The sequence below is a fragment of the Vespa mandarinia genome, chromosome 1, assembly GCF_050613455.1.
Source record: "Vespa mandarinia isolate Hongniang chromosome 1, ASM5061345v1, whole genome shotgun sequence".
NCBI lineage: Eukaryota > Metazoa > Arthropoda > Insecta > Hymenoptera > Vespidae > Vespa > Vespa mandarinia.
Genome location: NC_140810.1, coordinates 20,068,254 through 20,090,000, shown reverse-complemented (window position 1 = coordinate 20,090,000; position 21,747 = coordinate 20,068,254). Strand labels below are relative to the sequence as shown.

General features: G+C 35.2%; 1 protein-coding gene across 16 annotated transcripts in view; it reads right to left on the bottom strand.

Annotated features, from left to right (window-relative positions):
* The window catches only part of LOC118447550 (uncharacterized), a 19,725-nt gene extending 4,934 nt beyond the window's left edge, over window positions 1-14,791 (bottom strand). For 2 of the 16 annotated variants that reach the window (XR_014981947.1, XM_085655850.1), the window contains exons 1-5: window positions 9,635-9,766; window positions 6,412-6,576; window positions 5,233-5,421; window positions 4,961-5,097; window positions 1-138 (exon numbers count right to left, since the gene is read on the bottom strand). The exon at window positions 1-138 is cut by the window's left edge. Coding sequence is in view for 15 of the 16 variants with exons in the window: in XM_085655850.1 (XP_085511976.1) it covers window positions 1-138; window positions 4,961-5,097; window positions 5,233-5,421; window positions 6,412-6,576; window positions 9,635-9,766 (761 nt within the window). In the remaining variant the exon portion in view is untranslated. Of the gene's footprint in view, window positions 139-4,960; window positions 5,098-5,232; window positions 5,422-6,411; window positions 6,577-9,634; window positions 9,767-10,611; window positions 10,990-12,791; window positions 12,813-13,868; window positions 14,003-14,420 lie in introns of those variants that run through there. The other 14 variants (XM_085655877.1, XM_035879634.2, XM_085655868.1 and 11 more) reach the window with 14 other exon arrangements.
* Between the last annotated feature and the right edge of the window lie 6,956 nt (window positions 14,792-21,747).

Below are 21,747 nucleotides of genomic sequence, written 5' to 3'. Positions count from 1 at the left end.
AAATCTTCGTGGAGTAAGCTATTATTATTTGTCTCGAGGATGGATGCTGGTGATGCCTCTTCGAGTTGCTCGCCACCGCTCAATTCCAATTGACCTGTGCTGTCACCACTGTTGGAGCCGCATTCGCCGTCGACGAATCTACGATTAAATAGAACATAGATACTTTGAATAAGATTATTTTATTATGAAGCGAAAGAATTACAAAAAAAAAAAAAAAAACATAAGAAAGCGAAGAAAGAAAAAGGAAGAAAAGAAAAAAAAAGAAAAAAGATAAATAAATATTATTTACATGCGTACAATATGAACGTATGTACATGATGCAATTAGTTCTTCGAAGCGATCAGGAACGAGACGTGATCGATTCGTCCTTTGTAAGAATATTGATTCTTAGCGCCTAATCATTTTTCTGTTTTTCACAGTCGAGTCTCTTTAAATGAGATTTATTTTTGCGGAGCTTCGTGTATCGTTCAACTGCTAGTCGATAAATCGGGATATCATGATTTATCACCATTGACACTTTCAAATTTTCAAGACTCCGAGATCCTTGGCCTCGCGCGGCCTTATCATTAATAATCGAAATCGAAATAAAGTTTTAAAAAACGTTAGTAGTTCTCCATGCACTTTATAATTCGTCCTGTATTTATTCTTTCGAATGTGGGCATTATCGGGGAATTATTGTTGCCACGTGAAAGTTTCGACTAAAAGGTGAATTATCATATTTCTTTTCCCTTTCTCGTTTTGTTTTCCTTTTATCCGTTTACATAAAAATAAATCGTGTATGTAATAGTAATTAAAATAAATTTATAACGCGTGCTAACATGTATTCTTAATCTACTTAATGCATCGCGATTAATTTGCTACTTAAAGTGATGTAATCACGCATATTACGTAACCGGTATTCAATTAAGAAGTTCATCTCGAAAAGATCGCAAATTCTAAATCGTAGTCCGATTACGATTGTTATATATTAATTCACTGAAGTGAATTATGCAAACGTAACGTCATCATGTCTAGTCATGATAAAGAAAGAAAAAAAAGAAAACAAGAAAGTCGGATTTCTTGGAGATAGATTGAATGACGTACGTCAACCCTTTAACAGAAAATACAGGCGCCTGTATTTTCCCATCCTTGACTCTGATATCATAAATCGTTTCGTCATTTGCATATAACGAAGATTAAGTATTGCATTAGCCGTTGCAACTGACATTACTCGTTTCGATTCGTCGAGATTATAATTTTCTTATATTTGAAATTTTCTTACGATTTACATTCAAATAAAATGTATATATACAAATGAGAAAGAGAAAAGAAAAAAACAAAAGAGAAAAAAAAAGAAAAAAAAAAAAAGAAAAAGAAAAAGAAAAAGTTGACAGGACGGTCTCTACTCCTCGGCTCGTGTTTGCTCTATTGCTAATATATATTTTTAATACTTGATACGTACGTGTTTGTTCGCGATAGATCCCAATCGAAATAGCCGGACTAAAGCCGAGTCGCTTCATTTCGGCAAACGACAAGATAATATCCGCACGAAGTACTTCGGTAACGGATAAAGCAAAGGTCGTTTGATAATATACCACTTTAACGTTTTTAATGTCAATGACAAATGTTAAAAAAGAGAAATAATATAATAAGAGAAATAATATAAGGAGAACAGCGTTCAAACATTGATTCAGATATTATGAAGTGTAACAAAGTTTATCGAAAATGTTGGAAGAAATTTAAATGGGATCTCGTTTGAGCAACATTCATGAAGTGAAGTACTTAATTATTATGATGCAAGAAGTCGCGCAGAAGTTATCGATGACATCGATCGTGATTTATCATTAATATTTATTAATTATAAATATTAATAACATGTTAATTATAGTACAAAAAGTTAGACAGATTGTAATACTTTAATATATATCTATATATATTGAATATATATAGATATATATATAATATATATCTATATATATTGAAATTCGAGTAAATCGATTATAATTTTACAGAATAAAATATAGTATTTTGCATATTCGAGATGTACATAGGCGCTGGGAACATAATTGTATATATACATTTATATACATCAAGCATTTACAGTTTCGAAAGTCTGCGAATCGTCGATAGACATTACGATCGAGTTTGTCGTACAAGTGTACTATAACTTATCGACGAATTTATATAACTTAATAACTCGTGAGTCTGTGAAGTAAAACGATAAACGAAAGAAAAAAGTGAAAAAAAGAAAAAGAAAAGAAAAAAAGAATTACAGAAAGTAAAATTGCAGAGCTCTCGGCTGTAAAGAAAAAGTACGCAAAGAAAAAGATATTTCTTAAGAACTATTTTTCGTTTATTGAAAAGAACTTAACTATATATATATATATATATATATATATATTTATTTATTTATTTATTATACGTTCTTCTGAATAATAATAAAATTTTCCAAGCATATCCGTTCGAGTCTTAGTTTAACGCTTATTGTTAGATAACGAATAATGTGACTCGTGCATCGTTTAAATGGATTTTATCGAAAAATCATGTTTGCTAAGTCGTTCAACGTTATCGACTATTTTCAAACGAGTTTATGTACTATATAGACGTGATATTTGCATTCTGAACGTTTCTTCTTCTTTCCTTTTTTTTTCTTTTTTTTTTTTTTCAATCGTACGATTTCCTTTCCCGAAATTGATAGAAAGGTAAGAGGAGCACGAAGGTGAATACCGAGTCGAGCATCGAGTTCACGGATCTGCCGTTATAGCGGTGCAAGCGGAAAGAAGGAATGGTTGAGCGGTCGATTGACCTAATTACGATGTGGATAATCGAGAGGAATACCGATGCAAAGGTACCATCCACGAGCAACTTTCTTACGAAAGTTTAAGAAATGTGGTCTATGTCGAGAATACCATGTAAACGCTATCGAGCGTATAAAGATCGTTACCGATCGTCGGACTAACATAAAAGAGAGAGAGAGAGAGAGAGAGAGAGAGAGAGAGAGAAAATTCTAAACGAAAAAACTTTATAAATTTGCTACAAAAATTTCAATGTTCATCACACTTTCATTCCTCGATGTTTAACTTGTTACAAGTTGAAATAAGAAAAGTTTTTATTCTTGTAATCAAGATAAATAAAATCGTAACGAACTCGTGAAGAAGAAAATTGTCGGAGTCATAATAATAAAAAAAATGGAAACTATGATACGCACGATGCTGATGTTTGCGGAAACATTCGAACAATTTCGCACGATTCGACGAAACGCGAGAAAAAAAAAAGAGTACACGCATTCGATTATTCTGCGAACGATCGACGAAAGCCGTGACAGGCATGCACATCGATCGTTCGTGCATACGCGCGCTGGGAGAGACGAGTTTCAGCGCGAGTGGTTCTCCGTACCACGTGAAAACTATGTGTCGAAATAACGGTGAAAATCGATGAAGAAATAAAAATTACAAGGGGTCGTCTACATCGTTTTATTTTTGTTTAACTATTAACTATTGTTTAACTATAAATTAGCTATATATCGATTGTTAACGTTAACGTTAACGTTAAAAGAAGGAGAAATCAATTGATCGTTGTAGGAAAAAAATCATGAATATGAGAAAAAAAAAAATTACACCTAAGTCGTGGGTACATTTAAAGTATTTTTGAAAATCCACAAATCGTTATAAAGTACCGTGCGATAAAAGATTTAATATATTGCTAGGTGAAATTCCGCTGACATGAATGAGCTATGTACGGCGAATTGTAACTACGATTACGAAATCGTGAAGATTTTCACGTAGATCAAAACAGGCAGTAAAGCACGTGAGAGGAACGAGAGAGGAAAAGTTAACGTGCTACCTTTCCTCGAGAGATCGACTAATAAAGGATGAAGTAACGATGGGAAAGATATAGAAAAAGAGAGAAAATGAAAATAGAAGCACGTGTGTCTCTTTCGCCGGTGGGAAGGAAAAAAAAAAGGAAAAAAAAAAGAAGTAGAGGCGCGTAGGATAGACAAGCTGGTATAAGTGACTGCACAAACATACAATCGCCATAAATCGTCTTCATCTTCGTTTCGCGATGTTCCATATTTAAACTTCATGCTGTTCGTTTAACATCGTCTTTCCTTCCGTCAAGCATGTAAAGTACGATGTCGTACGTATAATTAACTTGCCGATGACAATGTGCAATGATCGTAAGATATAATAGACATTGTACATAGATCTTCGTTTGTTCGAAACAAAAGATGAAATGACCTATAAATGTTGTCATCGTAATGCGTTAACGTCTCATGCATCTAGTTCTACATACACACATACACACACACACACACACACACACATATATATATATATGTATATATATATATGTATAGTATTTATTGTACTCGTGCATACGTACATACATACATTCATATATTATACATAAATGTTACATGTATATGAACTTCTTGCATGAACGTGGAAAGTTTTGCAAGTTTTTCTTGATCGAGGAAATTGATGAATATTTGGAATCGATGTTACAAAGCGAAAGGAGGATGAAAAAAATTAAAGAGAAAAGAAAAAGAAAATATAAAAAAAAGGTACGGCGATGAAGCGTAACGCGAAGTCGACGAGAAATAATGTCGACACCATTCGAAAACAACGACGACGGCGACGGCGACGGCGGCGACGTCGACGCTGACGACGACGACGACGACGACGACGATGACGATGACGATGAGGACGACGACAACGACGATCGTGATGCGCGTCGCAAAAGTCGATTATCGTTGCCGAAGAAACGAAAGGATTTCACGTCGATTTCGTGAGTTAGAAACTTTCTTGCCGGCGCACGTCGAATGGAAATCGAGATTTTACCATACATATTCTCACGTCATTCCTTTCTTCTTCGATACGAATTTCTTATTCCTCTTTACGTTTATTTCAATTGATCGAAAAAAAAAAGAATTACATATGTACATACATATACATACATACATATATATTTATATACTTACGTGTAGGGTTGTTCCTCGCCACGCATCTCGCATATCACGTTCGTCAATGCCATTATATAGTTTTTTGCCAATGTTAAAGTTTCAATTTTGCTTAGCTTCCTCTCCATTTTGACGTGTGGTATTACTTCGCGTAATTGCTGAAAAACGATTTGTATTAAAGTTGAAACGGCGTTAGATATTCGAGACGGTCTTCTATTTTCTTCAAAAATTCTCTCCAATTTAGCGTGTATTTGATAGCGGGAGGAGTTAAGAAGATGGTCAGAGAGGATTACCTCGAACGCGTCATTAAGCGAATGCATCCTCATTCTTTCTCTCTCATTACTCTCGAGCCTTCTGAGGTTTCTCTCGCGCGCAGAAATTCCGCTCTTCCGCCTCCGTGTCGTCGGTGGTCCACCGCGATTTCTTCTTTTCGCTTGCTTCGGGCTCCTCTCGCTACCGCTGCTGTCACTCTCCTCGCCCACCTTCATTAACATGAAAAACAGATAAATCAAAGTTCGATTATTCATAATAAACTTTCTTCATTTTATTTCTTTTCATTCGAAAATGATACGTAACGAATGAAAAAGTCAATTACTGATCAAAATATCGTGACACCTCCTCAATAGTAATCAAGTAATCAATTTAAGTAATCAATTTAATAGATAACGCCAATTGTTCGATAAGATCCTTGAAGCTTTCAAAAAAAGTAAAAAAATAAAAAAAAAATAAAAAAACAAAGATTTCTATCATCGATAATCAACGATTCAAAGTTAATCATAACAATTACATAATATAAAATTCTCAAATCATTGACAATAAAATTAAAATTTAGAAACGTGAGACCTTTTTCAAATTACTCGTCACAAACTTTTTATCGGAATGAAATGTCTAAGAGGAGAGAGAGAGAGAGAGAGGGGGGGAGGGAAAGAGAAAGAGAGAGAGAAAAAGAGAAGTGAAATAGTAAAATTACTTAGATGTATCGTTCGTGTAAGTTTTTTGTCGTCAACTATCGAACCACCGTTCTGTAATAACTTTCGAAATCGAGATTTGGTTGATTGCGATCGAGGAATTAAAATACAATCTGACGTTTGTTAATAGCAGAACGAATTCTCAAAACGCAATTGATAAGATTAAGAATGTCGTGATATCTAACTTAATTTGTTACCGTACGCCGCTGCATAGCGCGTACTGATAAAGAATTTATTTACTAACCGACGAGTTATCGAAAGTTTAAACCTTTTTATATTCTCTATGATTTTTCGACGTACTTTGAGATTTAACAAAGTTCTTAATTTATGTATATCGACGTTCGATGACACACACATACACCCACGGTCATTAATTATGATATTACTTATCGCATATAATTAACCTGTGTTGTTCAATAATTATTGTTTTACTTTTTCTTTTTTTTTTTTTTTCTCAATGAATGAAACGTAAAGATTTAACAAGAGTTATCGAAAAGGGAATACCTCGGTGCCAACGACATGATGGCGACTCCGTTTTCCTGTAAGCGAGTCAACGGAAGCGTCGTCCAAATCGATGTACATCTCCTGATCACCACAATCCTGATCGCTACCAGACAATCTTTCCAGGCTTCGCATTATCTTGACAAAAGCCGTGACGCAAGCCACCTGCTGAAAAAGAAGAAAAAATAAATAAATAAATAAAGAAAGAAAGAAAGAAAGAAAGAAAGAAAAAAAATAACGAAATATCGATAATGCGAGAAATATATAGATAGAAATTAAAGCTTAAACGTTACAATATTGACGTGTGTATATCGCGTTGAAAATAAGGAAATTCATATTGCTATCGGAACATTCGTCGTGACGAATTTACACAGTTCGCTTTATTATTACGCCATGAACGTTATGTAATATTGTAGCAATAATATTTCTCTAGTATGTCAATAGCTTCGATAATGGCAAGATGGACATGGTCGATTATGAAAGTATCTAAATAGCTTTTAGAGTTCTAAAGTTTTAACTTTCTTAAAACAAAGTCGTTAGTTGACGACGAGTTTTAATGGACAATAAATGAAGAGAAAAAAAAAACAAATATATATATACATATATATATAAATAAAAAGAATTCTCTTTCACGATCTTTTCTTCCTCCCCCTCCCCCCCCCACTTTCTCTCTATCTAATCTATCTATCTATCTATCTTGATTTGCTATAAAAATAAGCCTAATGCAAAAATGTTTTTAATGCAAATACGTGGGGAGTTTGCGACTATAAGCATATTAACGATTAGGAATAATGACAGATATAATGGATAGGTCTGTAGTTACGCGCTCGTTACATATACGGTTGCACCGGTAATAACGTTTCTTACAGGTTATCGCACTTTCGATAGTAACAAAGAAAATGCTTCGTAAGATAAATTCCGCCGATCGTATCTCTTGGCGAGGTCGAATGCACTCGTAAAGAAGTAAAAATGTCCGTTCACATAGCCGACGTTGTACCTCTCAATCTGGTTTCGAATCATTTTAACAGCTCGATTTTTATAATGCAATCGCGAATCGTCGCTTATCGATACCATAACGATCTGGTATATTCGTTGTGCCTCATAAAACATATTCGAGCGTATAATTTTTAACCAGTCGACATGAATATTACAATAAACAATAATTTCAAATCGAGGTCAATGAATATAGGCGATATATTTAACGCTTTTTTATTCAATGAATGTAGACGATATATTTTCCGCTTTTTACCCAAGTTAGATGCGCTTTCGATTTTTTGTTTTTCATTTCATTTATCACATCGTTGAAAAGTATAAGAGCGATGGTTATAATGAAAGAAAAGAAAGAAAAAAGAAAGAAAAAACGAAATAAAAAAGCTATACTTCCGACCAAGATATTGGATCTTTATATAAATCCTGCTAATCTTCCTTGATAATTCAAAGAATATCGATTGCACGAAGAACACTTGGAGATAAAGAGATATTTACTGGCGAAGACGGATGTGTCTTTTTTCTTCTTAGAATATTGTAGAGGAATCGAAAGAGATCGTACGGTCAAAACGAAATAAGAACTTTTGTACGTATTCTTGAGTCTCGTCATTTGACACGTACATACGTAGGAGTTAAAACGTTTCGATGAAACGAAAGATATATAAGTCGTTGCAGGGATCTCCCTGAAAATCTTACTGTCTGTGCTTTAACCGTCTCGGAAGACTATCAACGACTCTGCTCAAGAACCGAGGTGAGGAGGAGCAAGAACAGATAATAAAACTTGGGATAACCCGTGTTTTTCTCGCTACCAAGAATTTCTATTCATTTCTCGCATCTTCGATAAATAAATCTAAATGAATAATTAACAAATCACATTTACTTCGTCGTTTCAACACTAAAAGGAATCGAACATTGTAGAAAGTATCGCGAATAATACTTTTAATATTTTACCTTACAATCTTGTATACGTTGCGAGGTCAACGATCTATCTTTCTTTCTTTCTTTCTTTTTTTGCATTTTTTTTTCTTTTGTTTTAAATAGAACTAATTAACGATATATAAAAAAGTTGGACAGTTTCGAACCGGTTTGAACTGATACTATACGCATTTGGATTTCGAACTTTATATATTAATTCTTAAGCCGACCAGTTCTCGAAAGTGGAACATTCCACTATTGGACGTAACTTTTTCATTTTCTCGGACAAATTTAGAATGCCGTATAATCGATTTACATACGATCACCGACTTTCGTACAATCTCCCATTCCCAAGGATATCTATGAAGGACGGTTTGTGTAAAAATTATGATTCATTAATGATTGATTTAACAACCGCCTTAGATTTCTTTACATTCATCATATATCAATAGCGCGATAACGTTAGTTGGATCGATTAATACTAATAATAAATACATAAATAATAAATATAAGATACAGAATCATATAGAAAGCTCGTAAAATAATGATTGCGAGTCGATCGTGAAAGGAAATGTAAGTTCGATCGAACGATTCTAGTTTTCAACTAGTTTTCAATTAGTTTTCAACTGGTTTCCAACTAGACTAAGTTGATGTGTCAGTTGTTCGTAGAAAGATGGCTCGACTTTCGACTCGTCGAAAGGCACGTTTCCCTGGGATCCGTCGGCTAACTAAGAAGAGAGGAGAGAAAGGTATTTTCGGCTACCTCTAAACGAAACGGCTTTTAAATGTGTCGCACTATTATTAAGGCCTCTCTCATAGAATATAACGTGCGATCGCAAGATAAAATGCATTATTGTCGTAGTCGAATGTCCGCCGTCTTTTCCACTTGTCCGCCCACTGTCTTTAGACGGATGCAAATAGCAAGAGAATCCTAAGATATCTTTTCTCCGTCGGTAACATTTTGATTTTTAAATGATTCAGAGCTGACCTCAAATTTATACGTACCCATCTATCTATGTATTTACATTTAGCCTGCTCCATATTATAAACATCGAATGAATAAAATGCATGTGTAAGTAATTAAACATACGATTCTTGACAGAATAAATTTCGTTATCCCTCGTTAAATCTGCTCGAGAATTTTTTCCTTTGAAATAAATGAAAAAAAAAGAAAAAGAAAAAGGAAGAAAAGAGATATACACGGTATAAAAAGAAAAGAAGAAAAGAAAAAAAAAGAAAAGAAAAAAAGAAAAACAAAGAGAAAGAAGGAAAAAAAAATACAGGATACACGCGGTCCTTCGGTACTCAACGAGATCGTACTCACGTCCGTATAGATCCGGTCAGTGAATTCATTCGGGTGGAATGCAGTCGGCGTCCTTTCCCAAACGTTACCGGTCTTTGCGTATTTCGCTTCTCGTCGCGTCGTCCTACGCACGTGAATACTTTTCATGCGCATTACAAGGGAACGCAAACTTCGAGATTTTCTCAAACGAACACGAACGAAATTATAATCGATTTCTTTTTTCTCTTTCTATCTATCTATCTTTCTTTCTTTCCTTCTCTTTTTATTTTATTTATTTATTTTTTCTTCTTCTTCTTCTTCTTCTTCTTCTCCTCTTTTTCTCTTCTCTCTTGTTTTTTTGTATTTATTTTTTTTCTTTTCTTTTCCTTTTTTCTTTTTAAACGTTTCGAAAGTGAAGTGCGAGACAAATATTCGAAGAATTTCGATCTTACAAATTCGTCTCGACTGCTCTGCTTCCTTCCTTATTATGATTTGAAAAAATGTGTTGTGAAACTAGAAGGGAGAGAGGGAGAGAGAGAGAGAGAGAGAGAGAGAAAAGAAATAGAGACAGAGATTTCGATCGTGAAAAAATTTAACGGAGAGTTGTGGTTTCCTGCTTCTGACATAAAATAACGCTTATACACCGTCCATAAAGAACGCTTGTTTAGCAAAAATGGCAACGTTCCGCTCAAAGTGTAATCTCCTAATTACCGAAACGCGTCGGAGTGATAAATGTCATAATTAATCGAACAGGAGATACAAAATACAAAGTCTCTAAATAATTTTTACGATTTCTTTCTTAATTTTGCGAATATTAACCTCCTTATTCGTTAAAGTGAAACATCTTTTATACGTTCAGTCATTCCTTATAATTTAATCGCTTTCAACGAAACAAATAATTGAAATGAGAAATTATTTAAATCATCCAGTAATTCATAATTTTTATTGAAAAAAGAAGAAGAAAAAAAGAAAAGGATGAATGAATAATATGTTAATGTAAGAAAGAAACGATCGTTTACCTTTAGCAGCTGACTTTTTTCCGCAATGTCGATGGCGTCACTTTTCCGTCACGTCCATCGGTCACTCGGATCTACAAGTTTTCAATTTCAGAAGATGCACCAATTTTTTTGGAGGGGGTGGGGGGTATTTTTTTTTTCACCATAAAATCCTCCGATTTCTTCTTTTCAGACAAATTTTCTTTAACATTAACTTTTTCTTGACGATCTTTCCCAAAGAACTTTTCTCCTTTCCCTTTCTCTTTTTTAGTTAAGAATATATTCGTTTAGCTTCTTTGTCATTCGTCGGATTTTCCAAAAAGAACATTCCCGCATTTCAGAGGCCTTTTATAAATTCATCGATGTTGCACCGATACTCGTCCCAATGTGGCTACTCCCTTTCTACAACACGTGCCAAATTATACGGTATTGATAAGAGAGAAAACGTTATTAAATATACGAATCGTCATATTCCTTCAATGTGTGAACCAAAATGATTGGACATATTAAAAAAAATTTATATTTCTTGGAACGAGCGATCGTGTAAAAGTTAGATCGATTAATTAACAAGCGAGATCTTTTTATCAAGAGAATCTTTGATTATATCGACGCTTAAAGAAACATCCGTGTACGAATACAGGTATAGGACACTAATCCGGTTAAAGAAGTTTTTAAATGCTATTTAAATCTAAAGTTCGAAGTTCGTCTGTGTATGTGTGTCTTAAGATCGATGATCGATTATTTTTTTTTTGATTAAATGTTAATCGATGCTGAAGGAAGAAAAGAGACAGAGAGAGAGAGAGAGTGAGAGAGAGAGAGAGAGAAAGAGCAAGGAGAAAAATAATCTCTCCAAGTTGATCGTTAAATAATTTGGGCGCAATTTTTTACATTCCTAACGGAATTTCATTTGGAATATCACGAAGGAAATTTTTTTTCATTTTGTAACCGGTCGGTTAACGTTTTATAAACTGCATCGGAAACTCACGTACGACCTGCTGCCGATTATGAAAGTAATTGTTAGTGCTCGTCATCGGTGTATACCGTTCTTATATAACTTTATGTCCAGTTGATGCGAGAAGGAAGTACTTCGATGATAAAGACGCGCATTAGCTGTAAACAGAAATGCGGAAAATCGATCTCGATCGACTAAATCGAATTCAAAATTGAAATTTGATCGAATTGTTCGTTAAAGTGAGTTTTACGGAAAAAAGAAATTATTTGAAATCATCGTGAGCTGATTACGAAGACGTAAAAATTATATAAATTAATTTGAGGAAATACATGCATTGCTCTTCGTGTGTTGAAAGTTTGGCCGAGGGAATTCTATTTAATTCCGTAAGCATGCACGCGATAATTAACAACAAGCGGAGCTTGTGTTATACGGAGCGCATGGATGAATAAAAAGAGAAAAAGAGAAGAAAAGAGGCTCATGGAAACGTGGCAAGAGAGAGAGAGAGAGAGAGAGAGAGAGAGAGAGAGAGAAACGGTGGAGAGCAGCGAGCTACGGACGAGATTCTCTTCCTTTCTCCTTTCACTCGTTAATTTTTTTCCCAGACGCCTCCGTCTCGCGTACGGCCTTCGATCCGACATCGGTGAGCGCCTTTTTGACGATTCACGCTGCGCTTCTTTGAAAATCGAATGAACGCTTCTCCGAAGAAATTTTAGATTAACGATTAACTTAGCTAGCTAATTAAACGAAACCAATCGAAAATATGCCGATAGTTTTTATCGGTTTGCTTGTCCAGGTGTAAAGTCGATAAGGCGCCTGTTGACGTGCACGATCATGTAATTGTGAACAAGGAAAGAAATGTATAAGAGAAAGAAAATGTGGGAGTAGACGAGAATAATGATAACGAAGAAGACGAATACAAAGTCGAAGATGAAAAATGAAAACGACGAAGTAAAAGAAAATAATGACGAAGAGACGGAGTTAGGAGGAGAAGGAGAAGGTGAAAGAAACACACCAATCCGGGGAATTCAAGGCGTTCGAACGCCTTGACGTGTGCGCGCGTGCGCGCGTTACGACCGCGGGGCACGAACGTCATTGTTATCATCGTTTGCATTTTCCATTTCCCATTTTCATTGCGATCGTCTCTCGAAGATCGTCTCTTCGATGAGTGTTACGAGGTCATATCCGCGTACAAGCGGTCGAGCTCGCGCGAGTGTTTGTATCAATAATAAATTCTATCTATTTATATATGTACCTTTTATTTTTTTTACATGTGTTTATATTAATTGAAGATAATGAATGCAGTTGTAACTTCTTTTTATTATCATATACGATGATATTTTCATTTCAGAGAATATATCTACTAGAAAATAATTTCCACGGAATCGATAGTAATATAGATAAAAGAAAAAGAATGAAAGATAATATGAACGCTATTCGAGTTTATAAGAGAAACGAAATATATGCTGTTATTATGTATGAAATTTTGTAGACACGTGTCTACGGAAGGACGCGCTTATTATCATCGATGAAAAAATCATTCACGATTGGTCGGTTCTCTCTCGCTGACACGGACTTTCATATAATCAAAAGAAACCGGTAGGTCGTACCACACTGGAAGTACTTTCACGAGCGCGTTGTCTACGACGTAGCGGTATCGTCTTGGTCGATTTCAAAACTACGTATCTTTCTCTCTCTCTCTCTCTCTCTATCTATGTATCTATCTATCTATCTATCTACCTATCTATCTATCTATCTATCTCTCTTTCTAATTCTCCCCCTTTTCTCGCGACGCTTTCGTTCGAGACTTATGAGTTCTCCGTTGATTTTTCATCGGAGTATCAAACTTGTACGCCGTTCAAAAAAGGATCCTACGATGAAACGCGAACTACTGCGTTAGAAAGTGCACTTTAAATGTCGCTACACTAACGAACGAAGGAACGAACGAACGAACGAACGAACGAACGAACGAACGAACGAACTAAGCGGCGAGTTAAGTAAGCAACACCGGTGTACTTTTACTTTCGCTCTCGGTAGCCGAAGAAGGTAGCAATTTCCCTCGCAAGTTCCCCGCGAAATTCACATTTTGTATTTCTCCCGACGATACTTTCTTCTCTTTATTTATATCTTTTTCTCCTTCTATATTTCCTTTACAATTATATTCGCGCATTCGACAATAACAACAACAACAATGACGATGATATCTCCTTTCTCTTTAAACTTTCCGTGCGAACGCGGACAATGTCCATGAATAAATTTAAATAACGTTACGCGCTAAGCGAATAATTTGACGCCGTGTGTTTGGACAACTTCGTATCTTCTCCACATTTACCTCCTTCTTCTTTTCCTCTTCTTTCACTCTTTCCTCCTACGTTTCTATCTCTTTCTTTCTTACATCTTTAAATCCTCGTTCTAATTATATCGACAACGCGCGTACATACTTTATCAGAGAAACCTATTCTGCAGCTGCCAATTTAAGTCGATCGCCGAACAGGCTATCTCTTTCTTTTCTCTCTCTCTCTCTCTCTCTCTCTCTCTCTCTCTCTCTTTCGCTCTCTTTCTCTGACATACACCAAACATACACGTCACGATTCATCGATCATTCTAAAACTACAAGTCCGTAAATCCGATCCATCGCCGATGAGGGAGATGATCGAATGTGAAAGTAGTGTTCCGCTAGATCGAAATGTCAAAATGCTCGCTCCTTTTGCCGAATACAAATTTCGAAGGGATAGAAATAAAAGAAAGAAAGAAAAAGAAAACGAAGAAAAAAGAAGAAAAAAAGAGCACAAAGAAGAAGAGAAAAAGAAGAAAAAGAAAGAAAGAATGAAGAAACTAACACACGCGTTTCCTTTCTAACGTGAACTAAAACTTGACGCCGTACCGTTAATCGTGCTGGATTCTCTATTTCCTTTTCCAGAGTTTCTGCCACTTGTACGAAGTATAAATTAGGGATAAAGATGAAAAGGAGAAAAAGGGAGAGGGAGAGACAGAGACAGAGAGAGAGAGAGAGAGAGAGAGAGAGAGAGAGAGACAGAGAGAGAGAGAGAGGGAGAAAGGAAGAACTATAAATGCGCGAACACTGTTCACTGTACTCTCTGCACGCTCACGTATTATTATACACCTGCCTCCTTGGATTTTCTATTCGACACAACAAAGAACACGCAGCAAAGAGTCGCGGCTAACCGAGCGCCCGATCCGGACTGACTATAACTGTAAAGGATCGCTTGTCTCTGACGAGCCGTCAACCCCCACTCCTTTGCTTCTCTTGCCGCCGCCGCCGCCGCCGCCGCCGCCGCCGCCGCCGCCGCCACTGCCACCGCCGCCGCCCCCAGCAACGACGAAACAGATCGCTCTACCCCTACCACTATACTAGCACTCAAGTACTACCGGCCTAGCATAGACTCTACTAAAACCAGTTCTCTCTGTTAATGCTGTTGCTCGATGCTGCTTTCCACCTCCGGCTTTAAAACAACTCTCCAAACTCACCTCAGACCAGTTTGGAACCGTTTCACCTGCTTTGCCAGGTCTTGCCCGACCTCCTCGACACGTTGAAAACAGTCCTCGAGCTTTTCTCTCCTCCATCTCCCACTATCCTTCTCAGCATCATATCTCTCATCTCTTCTATCCTGGAGGAACAAGCCCTCCAGCTTTTATCACCTTTCTCGTGTCCAACTCTCGGAGCAGCTTGCTATCGAAGTTGAGAAAAAAAAGAAAGAAAGAAAGAAAGAAAAAAAAAAGGAGAGAAAAAAGAGAAGAAAGAAAACAACAACAAAAATGAGATACTCTCGCGGCCTTTCACTTCCACGACTGGTCCCCCGACTAACTTTTACCACGGTTTTAATTTCGAATGATTTAGTACGGCTTTATTTTGTAATTAATTATTACATTTTGAAAAGGCGGATCGTTAGTTCATTGTCGGTAATTGTACGATCTTGCGAAGATGATGACATGAGAAATATTACATGAAAGTTAATTAACGATAAATTATTACAATGAGATCCCAATTAAAGACGAAGACATCTACGACAACATATACCGAAAGTTTGATGACTCTACGTAAATAAATTCCGGACTGAAAAATTATTGACGAAAGTCCTAAGAATGATTTACGAGTTTCATGATATTTATATGTTACAAAAAGAGAGAATTTAGGAAGGGGAAAGAGAGAGTATGGGAGCCATAGGCCCCAGACATAAAACTAACGGATCGTGTAATAAAAATGATCCTTTAAACGACATTACTTAGTGTTACCACGTCAGAGTCTAAAGCACACTTTAAGATGGCCAACAATGTGTACACAAAATTTGCTTGCTTGTTTCTTGTGCAAGTAACAATGTTAGTCGTGGTTATCGTGTTATATCTAACCACAAAAAAGCCACGTAAAACTGACCCACCATGTCGGACATCCTTAAACGTGGTCGCTGCGAAATCGAAAGCCGATGGTTAAAGTAGTAATTCCAGATGTAAATTTGAAATGTAATACGCTATGTCGTTAACCTTTATCGTATTGTATCATTATCTTCGATAAAAAAGAAAAAAAAAAAAGAAGAAATAAAAAGGAATATAAATATATATATATGTGTGCGTGTAAAGGATGAAAAAAGAAGAAAACGAGAAAATAGAAAAATAAACTAAAAAGGAAAGATAGCCGATATTGGAACGGCTTTCGCATCTCGACGGGATATCAAAAATTGCAATGCTATACATGTTGCAAGAATTTTCATTAAACGAAATGCAAAGGCCATGTAAATTCTCGTATCTGTCAACGCGTTAGACAGGTTTTTATGGTCGATTAGACCGAACGGACATTGGGAGACAACTGTTACGTATATTTAATTACCCGTTTGCGGGCCATACGTTGCGTACATAATTTTCCCATCGATTCGATAGCAATCGTTGGTTGCTGTTATATCGAGACACGTGACACAGATACGTCGTTGAGTCTACGAGATTACGTATTAACTTGTCGTACGTTAAAGAAAAATTATTATTGAAAATATCGATTTGTGATAATAATGCCAAATACTTCTTTTCTTTTCTTTTTTCTTTTCTTTTTTGTTTTTTTTCTTTCTTTTTTTATTTCGAGTCCATATCTCATAGAGTTAAATAAAAGTAAATAAATCGTATAGAACTATTTATTCCAGTACTTGCTTGTCTCGGATTTTATGCTATGTATTTTAAATTTGTATAAAAATATAAAATTGGAAAACATAATTATAATCTATAAAACATAAATTGAAAATTAAGGGCAAAAAATGTTTTTATTTTTGAACATGTTTATCTCGCTTTTATCGTGATGTATGTATATATGCACATTGTAAACGATACGTTACTGATCACATTCTTGACTGCAAATGCGTCTTATCGGTCCCACGAACTTTGCATAACTATGATATTACAGGGGAATTCTCTTTGTGCTCAAATTCTTGACAGTAAGCTATTTAGCCTCTACTACGTAAATAATAACGTTTATCTTTTTTTCACTTTTCAAAGTAAAAAGAAGATTCGGAAAAAGTCGTCTGTTTTATTCAACTTGCATGGAGATAAGAAATTCATGTAATGGAAATTAATGTATGTTATTTTTAAATCGCATTCCCAATGACTTAGCAACAAAGGGTATAATTTTCATCGATTTTCAATAAAAAAAAAAAAAATAAATAAAACGAGCTCTTTAAACCTTGTATATACGTATGTACGAAACATGTTATTACGAAAAAATTCACAGTGATTTCTTTTGCGTATTGCCAATGACGTTTGCTCGTTTAACGGCGGTAAACCAAGTGAAGGAATTTAAATTCATGCGGTTCTTGCATACCTAATGACAAATGTATCAAACGAAAGTAAATGTTATATTATTTTTTTTATTCCCAATAGAAATACCATTTGCACCGATAATTTTCTTTTCTATTTCCTACCAGTGTTACACGTTCGACTATCGCGTATAATAACATTATGACTATTATGTCCATCGAGCTTAATCATATCTATGAATTTCAATTGCATTAATATATTTTCAAAATAAAAGAATTTCATTTGAAGCCGATGCCATGCTTTTCTCTTTTCTTCTTTCCTTCTCTTTTGAATATACACACGCATATATGATCGAGAGCGTTTACCCGAAGTCGAGAGTTTTTCTCTCTCTCTCTCTCTCTCTCTCTCTCTCTCTCTTTCTCTCTCTCTCGCTATCCTTCTTCAGATATCTCGGGCTTTTTACCTAAAATAATCAGTGCGTGAACGAGACTAAGAAAGTCGACTGTTAGAGATAGGCACGCGCGTTACGTACGCGAGGCCGTACAAAAACTTAAACGTTCTCGTACTTTAGTCTATCTCGAACAACACTTTGAACACGAGGAAGCATCGGCTTGTGCTGATAAGCTAACTATATCTGAGATAAGGTCTTACCGCTGTGTTTTTTTCTTTCTTTCCTTTTTTCATTCTTAATTTTTTTTTTTCTTCCTTTTCTTTTCCTCCTTACAAACTTTGGGAACCACCGATTATTCGTTCAATGACTTATATTGATTTATTTATGATATCGCTTAACCAACTCAAACTGTAATTGAATTACAGCAATGAGAAATTCGTTTTAACCTATAACATTTTCAACGTTGATGGCTACTTTCATTTAAATAAAAATCGTGGCTAACGCCATAGAATAAATTACTTGTCATAGTTTATAGCCACACGGATGCATCCGAGTAGAGACTCGAGGTCTAAGGTAGCGTTAAAATCATAATGTACACGAGTAACGAGGCGCACTATTCTATTGCGTAAGGTGCTATTAATTTTAGCGTAGAAAAAGCCAATACCACCTTGCTTTTATACGTGAGATTAGAAAAAGTAGAAAAATGTCAACTTCACTACTCGTTCTTATTTTATTCATTCCTCCGATAGAAATATAACCAGTTTGCTTTGTAAGTAGCAATGTAAAACAAGCATATAAACGGTCATTCTTGACATACGAGAGCGAGTCATGTAGAACGCCTACGCGCGAAGGGGGTTAATTCGCGTCAAACAATTAATATACGGCAGGTGAATGTTGAAAAGTATACGTCAAACGACCCGACGCTTGAACGATTACTAAGGCTATAATTTCAAATATTTCCATATGTGATAATTTTCGTTACGCTTCGCACCTATCTCATATCTGTATTTATGCTATATGGTATTTTTCGTCGAATAGAATGTCATTCTTTTTTTTTCTTGTCCGACTAGATGGAGTTAAATAAGTTATATCGCTTAACATAACAAATGCCTACATTATTATTATTATTATTATTATTATTATTATTATTATTATTATTATTATTATTATTGTTATTATTATTTATACCAAAGATAGCATCCTTTTCTATCTTTTATTTTTTTTTATATTCGAAGCGCGAAGCCCTCGGGCAACGATGAATACTATCGATGAAAATATCTCGGCGCATAGTTAAAAGGAGAAAGCAGAAATGGTAGCATCGCGCGTCACAGAAAGGCTAGCTTGGGTAATTCGAGAGATGGGATGACCGATTATTGCCAAGAAGAAAATAAATTGCCGGCACGGTCCAGTCACCGATATGTCCAACCGATATCAACCCATTTCATTGTATTAGATAAAAAGGCAATCACAACCACAAGGCGTATCGATAGGTAATTACTCTACCGCCGTTAACGAGCGACTAATTACAAATGCCAACTCCGCGCTCACGGCGTACACATAACTGAAACGATCGAGCTTTCTTATTAGCAAATAAATCGTAGCTACGCTACGGGGGCAACCAGTTTGTACAGAAGAGTTCTTGATATATCTATATACCACTATGGAATACTTTCCTTTGCTTTGCGATCGGAAGATCAGCGATCCTCGTTACTTGAACTTCTTTCAAAATAGTTCGCCTTTCGAGCGGTACTTACAGATCGTTTCTACATTTCGACGGTCCGTTAACGAGCGCTCGAGTTAACTACCGATTTATCGTCGCTATGAACACTTCTTTTTTCGCTTATTTAAATGGGCCTTACGTAAGTTGGAAGCCAGTAAATTCGTATCTCCAAAGGGGAAAGTGAAATATATGTACGTATCGTTGCGAGTGAAATCGAGGGATGCCTTCTTCTCGAGAGAGTCTGGTTTTTCGATTTTTTTTTCTTTTCTTTTTTTTTTTTTTGTTTTGTTTTGTTTTGTTTTTGTTTCGTACGAAACACGCTTTTTATTATTTTTATTATTTCTTCTTTTTTCTTTCTCCTTTCTTCCTCACAAATTTATTTGAACGTACATAGTTTGAGACAGACGTCGCGACGTGTGGGAAGAGACGAGTAAAGAAGGCTCTCGCTCGTGTACGCGTCCTCGGGAATACGCGTGGGAATGAGTTTCCTTCTTCATCGTGCGCGTTTAACGCGATGCTCGTGTATGGATGGATGGCGTGAAGAATGCGTTCTTCGACCGATTACAGGTGTCTCGCTTGGTGATGGATTTAAACGACTCGCGTGAGTCGAATAAAACTAAGAGCACTGACCGATCGGACTAGAACCATCAAATTTTTTTATCTGTTCGCAGCTTTTCGTCTCGATGATTATTTTCACTCTTTTTTTTTAAATATAAAACGTTGAGACCAAATCGATTCCTCCTCTCTAATTCGTTTCTTACCATTCCCTTTTTCTCTTTTCTTCTTTTTTTTTTTTTTTCTTATTATAATCGTCTCTCATATTCGTTATCGTTATATCATTTGCGAACAAGCGAGAATAATAATTAAAAATAATTCCAATAATTGATTAAATTATTGATAATCCAGCGAGGAACGGGTACTTCGATTTCGTCGTTATCCTCTCCTCCGATACAAATATAAATGTTTTTAGATATAAATTCTTTTTCTTTTTTTTTTATACTTCTCTTACGATTCATTATGAATCTTATTTACTCGTTTAAAATTATCTTCGCGTTCACAACTAACGAATTATATTTCATTGTGGACATGTTAAAATGCTAATAATCTGACAATTATATAATCGCCCGATAATATAAATGAAATAAAAATACGATATTATTCGATATATATATATATATATATATATATATATATATATATATGGATATATATATATATATAAATATATATAGATATATATATATACATAAATATATATGTATATATATATATGCAGACGTATGTAGATATAGGTATATCAGTTTTACTTTCAAGGTGTTCATAATTTCCGATGTGCGCTATCAGTGATGACACGGTACTACGTTTTAAATCTATTTTTCACGTTACTGAGAACGAGGAAGTGACGCTTCGTTATATAATATAATAACTTCCGCGAAACGACGAAATAGTCGTGGCGGCGCGACCATTAGAGACTATGATTATTGTTGTTGGAAATGAATTGTCACAGGTATAAAAGGCAAATAGCTGACCTAAATAAATTCAACGAAAGAAATTCTTTCGTTATCGTTAACTTTGCAATTTACGCTTAGGAGATGCGAAAATTTTACGAACAATTAGATTGGTTAAATTATATTTCGATTAGAAGGGAGATTTAATAGTTTCAATGAAATTATCCTTTGAAAAATTATAATTTTCTTCGGGCAAAGAAATCTTTTTCTTTTAAAGTATCATAGAATTTTTAAATCTTTCTGAGGTTTCTTGATTTCGTAAGACGAGTCCTCCCTTGTATTCGCATAACTTCGCGTATACGGCTAAAGAATAAAATACTAAATACGCGTATAAAATACATGAATGTGTAATAAACCGAAACGATAAAAGACCGAACGGCTTAATTTCTAACGACGGATTATAACTCCTCGTGATACTTTTGATATACAAAGTCTTTGATAATTTATGTATAATGTTAATAAACCGAATATTATTCTCAACAATTTTATTAACGACTATTTAACTGTCATGAAAATAGTTATGAAAATTTCTGATAATAAAGAGCGTTACAGATAACGAAATCTTTTGCGATAAAGAAACACGAGCTAAATAAATAAACGTTGTTAGGTCAAAACTATGAATTATATATGAATACGTAATCGCATTATATTAATAATGATGTTCCGTTCAAAATAATTACCGATTATTGTTTGACTTTTTCCATCTCTTTCATTCTTCTCTTTTTGACTCTTTGAAATTAAATGAATTAAAAACTGTCTCAACTTTTGCTTAACTCTTTATGAATTGATGGGATATACATTTTAACCCATCAATATTGAGTAATACTTTATGTTAAAT